This window comes from Heterocephalus glaber, unplaced genomic scaffold (assembly GCF_053883595.1).
Source record: "Heterocephalus glaber isolate CG9 unplaced genomic scaffold, H.glaber_assembly_v1.0 deba00001497, whole genome shotgun sequence".
Taxonomy (NCBI): Eukaryota; Metazoa; Chordata; class Mammalia; order Rodentia; family Bathyergidae; genus Heterocephalus; species Heterocephalus glaber.
Genome location: NW_028258320.1, coordinates 52,230,031 through 52,245,485, shown reverse-complemented (window position 1 = coordinate 52,245,485; position 15,455 = coordinate 52,230,031). Strand labels below are relative to the sequence as shown.

Genomic DNA, 15,455 nt, shown 5'->3' with positions numbered 1-15,455 from the left:
TAAGGATGGCAGTGGTTGTACTTCCCCACCAGTATCTTTTATCGGATGGAGGATGCTTCTACTACTTACCTTCTTGAGAATTTTTACTGTGAAAGAATACTGAATGTTGTCAAGTGCTTTTCTGCATCTATCACAAATAGCTTCCAGCTTTTCTCCTTCATTCTGGAAACATGGGAAATCACGTTGATTTTCAAGTATTAAACTATCTTTCCTGGGCTAGGGTCTCCATGGTCCTCTCTCTGTGTTTGCTTCGTGAACATGTTGGCCATAGATACTGCTCTGTAGTTTTCTTTTTCTGCCAACCTCGGCAGTGTTTTTGTCAGGGCCTCATACATGCTAGGCAAGCACTCTACCACTTAACTACATACATCCCAAGAGCTATGTAATATCGATGGTATTGCTTTCTTCAGTATTTTTGGAATTCACCCCATCTGTACTCTTTTTTGTGGGAAGATTTTTTTTCCTTGATACTAATCCAGTTTCTTTCCTAGATAAAGTTTTCTGTAAATGCCAACTTTTATTTTTAATGAAAATACAGGTTCTTAAATTCACTTTTAAGAAAAGACAAACTTTAAAAAAAATTACTTTTGAAGAATAATTTGTCTATTTCTTCTACATTGTCAAATTTGTGAGTATAATGTCATATATTATTTTACATTTTTTAATGTTCCAGAGGTAATTTAATAATACAAAATGAAGGACTTAAAAATTTCACACAGTTTTTGAGCCCGAAATTATGTCTAGACAAATACATTTTTTAGAAATATATTCAATGCAGATAATCACAAATGTGGGCAGAGGTGGATCTGTCAGTATATTTATAGCAGTAATACAGCAAAAAAACCTGACCCACCTAAATGTTTAACAGTGAGGAATTAGTTAATGAAGCATGGCACATTCAAATGATGCAATGCTATGAGTACATCAGATATTATTATAACATGTTTATAATAACATGAAAATATTCTTCACATTATTCAATTTTTAAAAATAGTTATTAAACATTTAAATACTTCTTAATCTGTAGCAATAATCCTCTTGGTCCTGATGTTGGTAATCCCTGTGGTTTTCCCTTGATTGTCTTACTGGAAGTTTACTAGCTTCACTCCTCTAAGAGCTAGCTCTTGGCATTGCTCATTTGCCTTACTATCTGCTTGCACAGGTGGCACTGATGATCTGGGTAATGAGCGATTGGACACCTCCTCCTTTGTTCCTGGCAGGCCTGGCCTATGCCTGTGCTCTGCAGAGCTGGCAGGGGATGATCTGGTGCTGAAATCAAAACTGAGACAGAATATATCCATGTGAGAGGGAAACCTTTGTCCACAGGGCATTGGCTTTAAAACTGGATATACTGAGATCAGAAGAGGAGGTTAAATGATGTGTAAGACTGCCTTGAGTAACCTTTTATTAGATATTTTGTATTTGGTGCTTGGAATCTGATGAGATAGGGTTCTGTTAAGAAATGGAGCTTACTCTGTGCTCTCAGCCCTGAGTGGCCAGCCTGTACTGTGCCTAAAAGGTAGGTAACTTCATTTTTATATGCTGTTATTTCAAAGTTAAACTTGCTTTGCCAGGTGCAGCACACTTTTAATCCTAGCTATTTGGGAGGCTGAAGCAGGAGTATCACAAGTTCAAGGCCAGGCTGGGCAACTTAGCAAGACCCTATCTCAAAATAAAATGTAAAAAAGGACTGGGGATGTAGCTCAGTGGTAGAGTGCTTGCCTAGAATGTCCAAGGCCCTGGGTTCAATCCTTAGAACCAGAATTAAAAAAGTTAAGCTTGCTTTATTTCTTATAATTTGATAAGTTGTCTTTTAAAATATATTATTTTCCAGGGGACTTTTTTTTTTTTCTGGTACCGGGGATTGAGCTCAGGACCTTGCACTTGTAAGGCAGGTGCGGTGCCACTGAGCTAAATCCCTGGCCCCTCCAGGGAACTCTTTTTAGGGGAAGATATTTATTTTGTTATAAAACTTACTCAGTTTTTCTTCCTGGTAGATTGAAGTTTTTAGAGTATGCAACTAATGTATAATTGGCAAAGATTATAGAGATTAACTGATTTTATCTTTTGTTTAAAGAAGATAATTTCTCTGAATTTATCCATCAGAGGAAGATATCTGTTCTTTTTACAGCACTTCCATTTTTTTCTCCAATTCTCTTGCTCTGTCAGTCTGGTAAAAAAGAATACTATTGCAAGAGAAGAACTAAGTGTAAGAGGGCTCTGCAGTGTTCAAGAAGGTGGCCACAGCCAGGCTCTTCTCTGCCCAGGCTCTGGGGACACAGTTGGAACTTGTCATTTGAGGGAAGGCCTAATTGGTACTTCCTTTTACACAACTATTTTTGGTGTCAGAGTATTCATGCTGCACAGACAAGATTGTATTCCCCTGAAAGGAAATGGTTTTCCACAGGGATAAGCTTGTGGGGCAGGATTTCCTGAAGAATTCAGTAGCATTGCCCTGGGTCCCTGTGCCCATGGCAGGGCCCACCAAGTGACCCACCATGTGTCCCCAGGAAGCCTTGCCTATATGGCATCTGCAGGATTCAGGATCCCACAATGCTTATTTTTAAGTGGCTTGTGTGTAAAAATGCTAAGGAAGTATTTGAGAAAAGATGATTTAATGTTCTGTGTTGTCATTTGTTGTTATTTCTTGGTGTGCAGGGTGTGGTCTTATTACAGCTACTCTGGGACATATAGGCTCTGTGGTCTGTACCCAGGTCTACTCTAAACCCAGAATTCTAACCCAGTCTTCTGAAGCTGACCTGTCTTTTTCCTGGGCAGAAAATAGTGCTTACCTGCTGAAGGAGAGCGAGGTTTATTTGACAGGTGACACTTGACTCTGTACCTGCAAGTAGCCACACTGGCTGCATAGGTGGCCACTGGTCTCTTCCCACCCATGACAGTGCTGTGAACTTTAGGGGAAGGGATTGTGAAGGTGCAGAAGGTACTAGATGGTGGGGGTTCTGAATGTGGGGCTGTTAGTCCCCCACCCTAAGAGTCCCAGGAAGAAATGAGGCAGGGACTATTGCCCATAGGGGTGCTATGGCACATCAGCTGAGGATGGTTGTCCTGCTGAGTTGGGCAGTGCAGTGCCTTCACCCTTTCTGCCAGGCTGCCACTGGGCTTCTGTGATCCAGAACCATGTGCTCACTGCCCTTCTCAGTCTTTGCCAGCCCTGACCCTGTCAGGGGCTGCAGAGATGTTGAAGTTGAATGAGGGAACTTCTCCTTCCTTCCTCAAGTTCACTCTGTGGGGAGTTTCTCCATCGCTTAGCACTGCCTAGCATTTCTTCATGCTGAGCTAGAATTGCACAGCCCTGGACTGTGTTTCCTTCCTTAGGAGGTGTCTGTCTTTGAGAAGATTGAGATAAGTGGAACTGTGTACTTTTGGTCAGTCCATGTGCGTTCACGTGCTTACTGTATTCCTTGCCTACCGTGGCCCTGGTAATAAGGGTGAGTGTAAGAGAGATGGCTTGTTTGTCCCTTCTTTATAAGTTGTGTTGGCTCATGGCCTTGGGCAGCAATCAGAGATGGCCTGGATTCCGGGGATGCACTCCATCCTCCATCTGCTCTGAGCAGACTGGGAGTATGGGTGTGTTAGCAGGGTTAGGGGTGATGTACCCTTTCAATGTCTGAGCACCCTGCAGTCCACCCTGAGAGTGATGCCTGCAGCCAGTGCAGTGAGGAGTCATAAAGCAGGGCAGGATAGAAAGGAGCACTTGTTTGAGCTGGCAGATGTGAGTACCAGTACAGTCTTGTGGGTGCCCCTCACAGACCCAGGATGCCCCATTTTGTGGATTCTAGGATGCATGTATTTTCATTGTTAGTATCTCTGAAAAAAGAAAGAGTCTTAGAAGGTTAAAGGTTATGAGTGGCTGTCAGTAATAATATCTTAGGATTAGAGAAATGTAATTGTGACTGGCCACCCTGTGCTGCAGGCAGGGGGCCTTGGGTACCAATTCAGTTCTCCTGTGGCCTGATGACATGTGCAGGGAGAGGGCGCTACCACCTCTGTTCCTTTCTGAGGATCCTAAAGGGAGAATTGGGCTTACCTGCTATTGAGTTCTCTTCTTTTCCCTCCCTCTTCCATCCCCTTTCATGGCTTTTGAAAGTTATTTAGATATATGGAAGATTATCTGTGATAATATAGCAGATAATTTTCAACCATTTTGATGCTTGTCTTTTGGTTTTGCCACGTAAAAGTTTCTTATGGCAGTGAAACTTTTTCTTCTTAAAAGTTGTAGTATTTGGATCTTGAATCACAGTTTATCTTTTTCACATAAACGTTAGCATTAGCCTACCTGGTCCATCTGGGTGGAGCAGACAACTTACAATGGATTGTGTTGGGTGTGTGGTTCTAATTTGGAGAGAGTCAGTCTCTGAGCCCAGCAGGGGTCTTTCCCTGACTTTCCCTGTTTCTCCTCTCTTTCAGGAATATCTTAAGGTTTTTATCTTATAGAAATTTCACATTAAAAGAAATTTATTTCTAACTTAATCTTTTTCTATGTTGCTGTTGTAAATAGGGGTTTTCTTTTCCATTGTTTCTTCTGATTGGCTGTTGTTTGTATGACCATGTATGATAGCTGCCAATTTTGTATGTTGATTTTATAGCCTTCTATTTTTCCCAAATTCTTTATTGCTGTTCAGTTTCATTGTTGGCTCTCTAGTTTCCCAGATGTGCCATCCTATCACCTGCATACAGGTAGTTTAATTCTTCTTCCCTTGAGGTGCTGGCTCCAGTGTTGCCTCCTTGGTTTCTATCCCTAGGCCCCTGCCTGCAAGGTTAGGTGGTTCTGTAAGGAGCAGGCCTCTGAGCCTTTTTCTGACCTTAGTGTGAGTGGCTGGTGTTGCCCTGAGAAGGAGGCTGCCATTAGGATTAGGATGAATGCATGTGGTATGTAATGTTTCTAGTACGTATGAGTCAAACAATATTCAAAGTTGCTGTTATGAAGTAAGTAAAAAACAAACTCAAAAAGCTAGAATGTAGAACTATGCCCTAACTGAAGGCATATAGGAAGGTATATATAAATCCAAATATTATTGAATGAAAATCAGAAAAGCTATAAATTAAGGAAATATCAAGTTGTTTGCTTTAAAACAGAAATGGTAAATATTTGATAAAATTAACAGAGCAAGATGGATAGACTGGCTAGTAATAGCATTAGGAACATCATGACTCATATGGTTTAATAGTATTGTAAGATTGTTGGCTAATATTAGGGTAAATTTTTATGTTAGATTCTTCTTTTTGTTTTGTTTTTTTGAGACAGGGTCTCACTATGTAGTTCAGGCTGGCCTTGAACTCATTATGTATAGTCCAGACTGAACTCAAACTCATGGTGATCCTCCTGCCTCAGCCTTCCTGAGAGCTGGGATTACAGGTGTGTGCCATCATGCCTGGTTAGATTCTTATCATAGACGTGCCAAAACAAAATCCAATTGGGAAAAAAAATGTTAAAAATACTTATCCTATTTTATTACATACACATGTACATTTATAATACTAAGGGCATTTATTAAGAAGTACTAATTTACTGTCTCATGCTTCTGTAGACTTCTGGCTAGGACTCTGGCTCAGCCAACTGGGTCCTGGGTCAGCTTGTGGGCAGGACTTCATTCTCACCCAGAGCTTGATGAGGGTGGGATCTGCTTTCAGGTTGCCTCAGCTTGTTGGTAGATATCCTTTCCCCAGGCTGTAGGATTCTGGGCAGCTTGCTGCTGCAGGGCCTGCTGCCAGTCTTTGACCTGTAGACTCTGAAATGGCCTGTCTGATAAGGTCAGACCTGTCCAGGACAGTTTTCCTTTTGGTCAACTCAAGGCTCACTGACGGTAGTATGTATTTACATCTGCAGAGTCCTTTTGAAGGAGTGCCATTTCCCCCTGCTCAGATGTTTCACCCCACTTGAAGCTGAGAGTCATCCCAGGAGGGAACCCCGAAGTGGGAGCCTAAACCCTGCTGGCATTCTGCTTACACAGCAAGTTCCTGGAAATTCCTATCTCACTGCAGTTTTCCACAAGTGATGGTTGGCTTTTATTGAAGAACTTTTCACTTTTTAAGTGACCTTTATTTATTCCTTCTTCATCCTCTTTCTTTTCTTTTTGTAAATCCAGAATTTTGACTTTTGCTAACATTTTGTTTTTCCTCCCTGAAGAACTTTTAAAATACTGCTTGTAGGATAGGTCTGTTTGGGAAATTTTGAATTTTTTTCACTTTTAAAGAATAATTTTTCTGTATACATAATTCTAGGTTGGTGTTTTCTTTCTTTCCTAGGTTGGTGTTTTCTTTCTTTCTTGATTTTTTTTTGAGACAGTCTCACTCTGTGGTTCAGGCTGGCTTTGAACTCACTATGTAGCCCAGGCTGCTCTTGAACTTGCAGCCATCCTCCTGCCTCAGCCTCTTGAGTGCTAGGATTTCAACCCGGCTGGTTGTTTTGTTTCTAATTTTACCACTTGAATTTTACCACTAATTTTATTCTCTTCCTGCTTGTGTGATTTCTGTTGAGAAATTTTCTGTATTTGTTATTGTTCCTCCATAGCCGAGTTGTATTTTTTTCTTACTTCTTTCAAGATTTTTCTGTCATTGTTTTCTGCAATTTGAATGTGATATGTCCAGGTCTGTTCCCCCTCCCCATATTTATCCTGCATGATGTTCTCTGAACCTCCCACATCTGTTATTTGGTGTCTGTCATTAATTTCAGAAAATTCTCAGCCTTTTTGTTTGTTTTTGTTTTGGCAGGATACTGGATATCAAACCCATGGCCTTTACACTAAGCTACATTCTCAGCCCCCCTTTTTATTTTGAGAAAGGATCCCCTAAGACGCTTAGTTGCTTTTCTCGTTGCTGAGACAAAATACTCAACACTGAAGTTAAAGGAGGAAAGGTTTATTTGACTCATAGTTTGTGGAGGTTTCAGCTATAGTTGGCTGGCTCCAAGGCTGGGTGGCATGGCAGAGGGGTGTTGTAGAAGAGAAACAGTCCATGGCAGGCAGAATGCAGAAGGCAGCAAGCATCAAGTGACAGTCAACCATCTTTCTGTCCCTTAAATTTTATCCAGGTTATCCACCTTTAGGGCAGGCAGCACTCACACCTTTAACCCCAGCATCATACCTGTGAATCAATCACAGCATCACATCTTTGATCCTAGTATTACACACCCTAGATCCGGCCACACACAAAAAGCTCCACCTATGACTGCGTGAGGCTTTAGGGGGCTATCTAGATACAAAGTGTAACAGATGCCCAGGTGGGACTTGAACTTGAAATAGTCCTGCCTCAACCCCACCAATGCCCCCAAGTGCTGAGGTTATAGATATAGACCACCTCACTTAGTTTTGCTTTATTCATTCATTTAAAATTATATATATATATACACACACACACACACACACAACACACACACGCATATTAGTACGTGTTTGCAGTATATGATGTTTACATTCCTTGTGTGGAGTTGGTACATGTACATAACACACCTTAATTCCTTTTTTATCCTCCATTTAAAAATTTTTTCTTGAACCAAGATGCATTATATAAAGGTACAATTCCCAATGAGAAATGTAATTGTGTTGTATACCTACAATGTACCAATAAAAGAATTTAATACAAAAAAAATTTTTTTTTCTTGACATATCTTCATGTTCAAGGCTGCTTTCCTTGTCTGGTCCAGTTTCTTATGAGCCCATCAAAGGCATTCTTTATACCTTTTGCAGATTTTTTTGCAATAGTTTTGATTTCTGGTGTTCCTGTCACTTTGCTTGGATGGCCTGTCTGTTCTTGCATTTGCCCACTTTTCCATTGGAGTCCTGAGCATATGAATCACCATTGTTTAAAATTCCTTCTCTGATAATTCCAAAATCTGAGTTTGACTCCGATTTATGTTTTCAGACTTTTTTTCCTTTTAGCATCTTAGAATATTGCTGAAATCTGGACATGGTGTATCAGATAATAGGAGCCAAGGCAGATGGGCCTTTAGCCTGAGGTTCTGTGTTCCTCTGGCCAGGAGTCAGCTGTGTCTAATGTCTACTGGTGCTTTAGGTGGCAGGAGCTTCACATCCATTTAATGCTTTTGCTTCTGTCTCCTGTGTTGCCTTTGGACTTCTGTGAATCCATCACAGAGAGGTTCTGGTGGCTCTTTGGGCTGTGTCATGTCTTCATGCTGGAGTCCTGTGGGTCCGGGAGGAAGTATTCTGTAGCCCATGTTTATATTCCAACCTGGGGCACCTGTGTGCCTGGCTGTCTTTTACACTCTTTCCAGCCTCCCAGACAGGATATGTATAGCTCCTGGAGGAGGAGGCCCTCTCCAAGGGGCCAGACTTTTGTAAAAGCCTTTGTCTCGGGACAGGACTAGGCTCTGCAGGTGCTCTGGATGCTTCTCCTGTCTCTCTGCCGGGGCCCGGAAGGATGCTTTTCAGGGAATTTTTCTTGACTCTTCATTGGGGACCTGGTGGGATTCCCAGGAGTGAAACCCATAGCAGTGTGAGGAACTCCCCTAAAATTATGACCTTGGACTTGCCTTTTTTCACACCAGTCTGTATTCAGCTTCTAGTAGCTTGTACAAGTTATCTTCTGCATATTTCTGCCACTTGTGTTTCTTCTTCCAGGTGAGTGGGTCTTGGCTATGACTTTTGTGTGTGCTTGTTCCTGCAGGCTAGGTGGTGGCTTGCTCAGCCACTGCAGGCATCTTCTGGTCATTGGTATTCACATGATTGGCCTCTTCTTGACATGAGGAAAGAGAGAGGACTCTTAAGCTCTTCCTATGTGGAGCTATGACTAGAGCCTTTTGTAACTTTTCAGTGAACCATGAAGGTGTAATCACTTGATTTTCTTCAATTTGTTATCATAGTATAGTAGGTATGTTAGTGCCATTCCTAATATTGAATCATGCATGTATTCTTGAGATAGTCCATTTGGTTGTGATGTGGGAAGTTTTAAAAATACTGCTGGATAGTTTGGGTATTTGTGTTGATAGCTATAAATGAGATTGGTTTGAAGTTTTCTCTTGTTTGTATGTGCTGTGTTTATCATGTTTATGTAAGTATTATATTTGTTTCATAATAAAGTTTTCCTTCTTCTCTTTGATCTACAGCTGTTCTAATAATGTAGCCACTAGCCACATGTGACTATTAATCTTAAATTAATTAAAATGATGTAACATAACATTCAGCTATTTAGTCATACTAGCCACATTTCAGGTACAGATTTGGCTGTTGCAAGTCGAGAATATTTCCATCATTACAAGAAGTTCAGTGGAACTGGCTGTCCTAGAATCTGAGAGACTTTTCATGAAGCTAGAAATGTTCTATTTTCTGTACTGGACAGTCCAGTGATCACCAGCCCTAGGTGATTTTTGAGCATGTGTACATATGTGTACATGGGTGGTGTGTGTGTGTGTGTGAGTAGGTGGTATGTCCTGTTTGTACTCAATGTGATATATGTGTGGATGTGTGCCTGTACATGTGTGTGGTTAACACATGTTCCAGGTGGTGGTCTTTTTCTGGCTTATTCATAGCTGCTTTTTATGTAGCCAGAAAATTGCCCAATCAGCTTTCAAATAAGCTGCAAATACTTTTTCTTTTTGTCCCTTTCCTTTTACCGTTGCCTACAGTGACTAGCAGTTATTTGCAGTGTTGACTAACGGGTTTTGAATACTTTCATTATTTTCTTTTTCAAAACTTCAAAATTAAGAGTTAAGAAATATGAAAGTAATGCTTGGTAATTACAGGGAAATTTAAAATAAATGAAAAAGAAATAACCATTACCTCAAATATAACCACTTCAAAATTTTAATATTTTTCCCCCGAGGTCTTTTTTTTCATTTTCTTTTTCCTTTTAAGAATGCCATCAAGAGGTAAGCAGCTTACCCTTAAGGAGCTTCTGAGATGTGATGGGCTGGCTGACACCTTCCAGGTTCTTCCATGGAGTCCTCATGGACCTGTGCAGGGTGAGTCCTGCATCAGTGTTGGCTGGCTGCTGAGGACACGGGAGTCAGTGGGGTATACAGTTTCCCAGGGTTGCTCTGCAGGTGGTTATGCTGGCGGGTGGTTGATTGCTATTGAAGAGTTGTTTAGGGGCATGATTTACTTTGTGTTCCATCTATTTCTTTTCTTTTTTTTTTTTTTTTGGTGTCAGGGATTGAACTTGGGTCCTTGTGCCTGCTCAGCAGGTGGTGAAACCACTGAGCTAAATCCCCAGCCCCGTTTCTTTAGATATAAACTTCTTCCATGTAAATGTGTGCTCATCATCAATTATTTTTTAACAGTTTTGGTAAAATATGCCTCAAAAAATGTTTATCATTTTAACCGTTTGTAAGTGTACCATTTGGTGGCCTTACATATAATTACTGTGTTTTATGGGGATCACCTTATCTGTACTGAGACTTCTGTTGTCCTGTAAATTCATTTTTGCTACTTCTCTCTTCTACAGCCCATGTTCTGTGTTGATGAACCTTCTGTGACACTCTTGGGAGCATTCTAGTTGTAATTCTTTTATAAGTTCTATCGTTACCAACTTCTTTTGTAAAAAGCATTTTTGCTATTTCAAATTTGTTTTTTTAAGGATTACCTTCCAGAAATAGAATATCATTTTAGGAAGAAATGAGTATTTTAAACATTTTTCCATGCACATTTTTGATAATTTATATTCTACAAAAGCATGAGGAGAATTTTAAGGTAGTTGAGAGAAAGAGAAAATGTATACCTTGTGTGATATAGTAGCAAAAACATAAAGAGCTGGACCCACCCCCTGGGCTGAAATGAGAGTATTTCTTTAAGACCTGGTTTTTTGTGTTTATCTTTTATTCTTCAGTAGCTTTAAAAATAACTTCATTAACAAAGCATGGGTTGTAACTCTGAGGGGGCCTTGCTTAGATCCACCCTGGGAAGAGGCCCAGTCTGCTTAGTTTCTGCCTCACCCAGTAGGACAGGGTTAGAGTTGGCAGTGTGACCCGGTAAAGACCAGTTTGGGTGGGATGAATGGCCCTCATTTCAAGGGTGTCAGTTAGGTAAGGTCTAAATTTATAAAAGCTTCAAGCATGGCTACATTTAAAACAACTCATTTTTGTCTTTTATCAGAAGAGCACTCTTTATAAGTGTTTACATGCACATGTGTGCCTGTGTTGCATACATGTGCATATGTTGGTGCACATGTGCACTTGCTTGTGTTTTGGTGTAGAAGGCTCAAGTGACAAAACTGTAGTGCATTTCAACTTCTTATACAGTTGTTTTATTTCCTTTTTACTCCCAGCATCTTGGGAGACCAGTTCAGATGTGGTCAGATAAGGTGGGTGGGCTTGTGTTCATCAGACCCTCAGGGCGCCCACCCTACTCACTTTACATGTTCTAGGAATGTTTTGTATCCAGATTTGCCTCAATGTGGATATAGTGGAATGTTGTGAAATTCTTACATTTAATGGGATTAGAGTTGAGGCAAATATTAGGATGTAGGTTGTAATGTCAGTTGTGAATTTCAAGAAATTATGTTTTCCCTTACATCTTCAGGAATGCATCATGAAAGTTAGACAATAGGGTTGTGTGTTAGGTGGGGATAGTTTTATGAGAAGATTTTTAAGGAAATATATTAACATCTCTGATTATGCATGGAGTTGTAGCTTATCTCCTTATACCTATGTTTATTCCCAGTGTCTTGTCATTTTGGTGTGTGTTGTAGGGTTGTTGTATGTTTAGTGACCCTTGGCTTCATTGTGTGGCCCCAGGATTTTCTCTGTCTTAATTGGATTGAGCAGTGGGACCTTTTATTTCTGGGCTTGAAACTCTTTATTTTTTTTTGCCATGACTAAGAATAAAATGCAATAATGAATGTGAACCAGCTCCCCAGATATGCCTGTCCACAGCACAGGGTAGTACTGTTCGAGTGGCTCTGCCTTCTGGGTTGGTACTCACTCAACTTTTTTTTTTTCGGTACCAGGGATCAAACTCAGGACCTTGTGCTTTCGAGGCAGGTGCAGTGCCACTGAGCTAAATCCCCGGCCCCTAACTCACCTTTTTTTTTTTTTTTTAATGCGGTAAAATATGCATAACAAAATTTCCATTTGTCCTTTCCCCATTGAATGACTTTGGCACCCTTGTCAAAAGTCACCTGAACATGTATGAAGGTTTATTCCTGGGCTCTCTATTCAGTTCTGTTCTGTTCTGTCAGTCTGTCTGTCTTTATGCTGGTACCACATTATTTTGACTAATAGTGCGAGACCTCCAATTTATTTTTCTTTTCCAAGACTATTTCGGGTATTCAATGTCCCTTGAGATTTTGAATAAATTTTAGGATGGATTTTTCTATTTCTGTATGAGAAAATCTTTGGGATTTTGGTTCACGTTGAATTGAATGTGGGTAATCAAAGATCTCTTTGGGCAGCATTAACTTTTTAACAGTATTATGTCTCCTAATTTGTAAATACAGAATGTCTTTCTATTTATTATTGTCTGTCTTAATTTCTTTCAGCATCATTTTTTAGTTCTCAGTGTACAAGTCTGTTGCCTTCTTGGTTATTTATTTCTGAGCATTTATTCTTTTTGATGCTATTTTAAATGAAATTGTTTTCCTTTTTGGATTGTTGTTAGTGGTCAGGCATACCACTGATTTCTGTGTGGTGATTTTATGTCATATCACTTTGCTAAATTTGTTTGTTGTAAGAGTTCTTTCTGTGTGTGTGTGTCTAATTTTTAGAGTTTTGTACATCTAAGATCATGTCTCTGAACAGATAATTTTACTTTCTTCTTAAGTTTGGATGCCTTTTATTTCCTTTCCTTGCTTGATTGCACTGGTGAGGACGCTTGGCACTTTGTTGAATAAACATGAGCATGGGCATCCTTGGCTTGCTGTGGTCATAAAGAGCTCTCAATCTTTCTCAGTGACATTTGCTGTGAGTGGTTTGAGTTTTGAATGTTAAAACTTTAGGCATTTCACCCTAGGTTCCTTTCTTTGCTTTTATAATAGAACCCCCCGCCCCATACATGAGAGCAGCTATAGCTTGTATATTCTTTTGATTCATTTGTGGTTTCAGGTTTTATGCTTATTTTCTGAATTCATCTGGGGTTTATTGATAGAATAAAGGATCTAATATAATATCTTGAGAATAAATATTTAACTAGTTGGACAGTATTCCTTACTAATTACTGCATTTCCTCACTGTGAAATGCCTTGTTACCTCCTCCCAGCTTCTTTGCCTCCTGTGATTGTGGGTGAGGAGACTGGTCTTCCAGGGAGGACTGTTGTCAGGTGCCCTGATGTCTCACTTTCTCTGGTTGTATGTTCTCTGTTAAGGATATATAACAAACATGCTAAAAAGTTAATCTCAACTCTTAACGTGTTTCCCACTAAAGTAGAATGAGTTTAGAAAGGTCTTTTCTTCTTCCCCTTAAAAGAATAAGAAAATCACAAATCACCCCTAAATCCCACCCAGAAAGAATCACTGTTCATGTGTGATGGCTATCATTGCAAACTAGAGGCCTGGTGAGAAGTCTGGTTACCCTGAGATCTGCCATCCTCACCTTGAAGGGTTAAATTAAATTCTGCTTGAATTGCTGGGGTGGGGGCGGGGGGTGGGCTGGCGGAGAGGCACTGAACTGAAACTGAAGGCAGTACTGAATCTGAGATAAACATTTATGGTAGGAGAGAGAGATATCTCTAAAATTCAAGGGTAAAAACACTTTTAAAAACTTTAAAAATGTAGTGTTTAAAACTACATTTTAATTTTAGACTGTGTTAGTGGACCCTAGCTCTGCCTTGGAAGATGACTGTTCTTACGCTGCCTCTTAACTCCTGTTCTGGTGCCTGTCATTTGTATCTATCAGGCTGTAACAGCTGGCTCTGTCATATACTCATACTGCTCCACAGTCACCCGCAGTTCTGGATGTCTAAAAACACACAGAACTGGTGGCCAGGGGCTTCCTGAGTTCTGTTGTATTATGAGATTCTTTATTTTTTTGTTTTGGTGTTTGCCTTGCTGCCTTTTTTTCTTTCTACCCCCCCCCCCCCCAATACTATTCCCTCTCCAGGATTCACTGGTTTTCCTTCCCTTCCAGGGAATCTTTTCTTTTGGTACTTGTTTCTGGAAATATTTCTGTCTTGGGTTCTATTCTTTGTGTATTCCTGCCCCGTACCACCAACATCATCTTAGACCCTTTCCCTGGCAGCACATTCTTCTCTTGTTGCTGCACTTTTGAGGCATGATACTGGACCCTGTTTTTTGTTGCATCATTACTGGAAAATCCTTCACTCCTGCCCCTTGTTATTCTGTTAGGTTCCAGGGGTAAGAGACTTCTTGATCTAACTCTCTTTGGCCATCTTTGTTCTAAAACTCAGTGGTGGTTGAACAAGTTGTTAATGATATCTCTCACGTACACTGTGGTGTGTGGGGTTGGGAAGGAAATATCCTCTTCCTGAGGTTAGTCCCCAGGCAAAGTCAAGTAAGGAAGATGAAGCTTGCCCACTCATGGTGGGGGAAGACTTAGGATTGACTGTCCAGGCCAAGGAAGTTCAGTGACAACCAGGCTTTAGAGGAGATGGCCTTTGCTCAGGCCTCAGAGCCCCTTGAAGTCATTGAGGATCTGAAGAGAGAAAGTGCAGCAGCCCTGAGACTAGAGAGTAGAGGGTCAACACAGAGTAGAGCAGAGGTGGGTAGAGGATCAGGAGCTCAGGCCTTGTGACCAGGCAGTTCTGGAGGGCCTTTGTCCTTTACTGCAAGGCACCAGAGGGTTGATGGGCCTTTGCCCCTCAAAGATCGTCTTGGTTGCAGCATGGAGCACAGGCTGGAAGGGGTAAAGGAGGGACAGGGAGACCCCTTTGGTGGAAGGGATAGAGGGACTTAGATCTGCTCATCGGAGACTGGGAGAGTGGTGAAATATAGGTGGTATGTGTGTGCTCTGATGGTAGAGGAACAGGACATGGTGACGGGTTGCACACTGGGAGAGGGGCATAGACCAGTCTCAGTCTCTGCAGGTGGAAAAGTGGGGTCACCACCATGGAGAGGGCAGGTGCTGTGAGAGGAGCAGGTATGTAGGAATGAGTGTGTGAGTCTGAGCATGTGAGAGTGAGTGGGTGAGTGCAACAGTGAGTGGGCCTAAGGTATGACAATGAATGTGAGAATATGAGAATGCAGGTATGTGTTGTGTGTTCCTGTATGAGTGTGAGCAAGTATGAATCCTCCTCTCAGAACTGAGTCTAGTCTTCATCATATACCCAAGGGCACACATGTACACATGCTCATATATTCACATGCCACTGTTACCCTTCTTGCCCAAGGTCCACAGATGCCTGAACACCTCTCACACCTATGCCTTTGGTGGTCTTGAGAATGTCTCCTGTGAGCATGTATGAATGTGAATGTGTGAGAGAATGAGCAGTGTGAGAGGGACTATGTGTGCATATGTGTGTGTGGAAGGATCCTGAGCAGGACCATGTGAAGAGCTTTGTGTTGGGCCAGGGGCTTTCAGATGTGGGGTGGC

At 41.1% G+C, this 15,455-nt stretch overlaps 1 protein-coding gene across 5 annotated transcripts in view; it reads left to right on the top strand.

Moving 5' to 3' along the window:
- Inpp5a (inositol polyphosphate-5-phosphatase A) overlaps positions 1–15,455 on the top strand; it is a 251,681-nt gene that overhangs the window by 54,694 nt on the left and 181,532 nt on the right. The window contains exon 2 of one of the 5 annotated variants that reach the window (XM_087185600.1): positions 9,831–9,937. The exons of the other annotated variants lie outside the window; for them this stretch is intronic. Within the exon in view, the coding sequence (XP_087041726.1) occupies positions 9,912–9,937 (26 nt within the window). The 5' untranslated portion in view covers positions 9,831–9,911. The remainder of the gene's footprint in view (positions 1–9,830; positions 9,938–15,455) is intronic. 5 annotated transcript variants of the gene reach the window in all.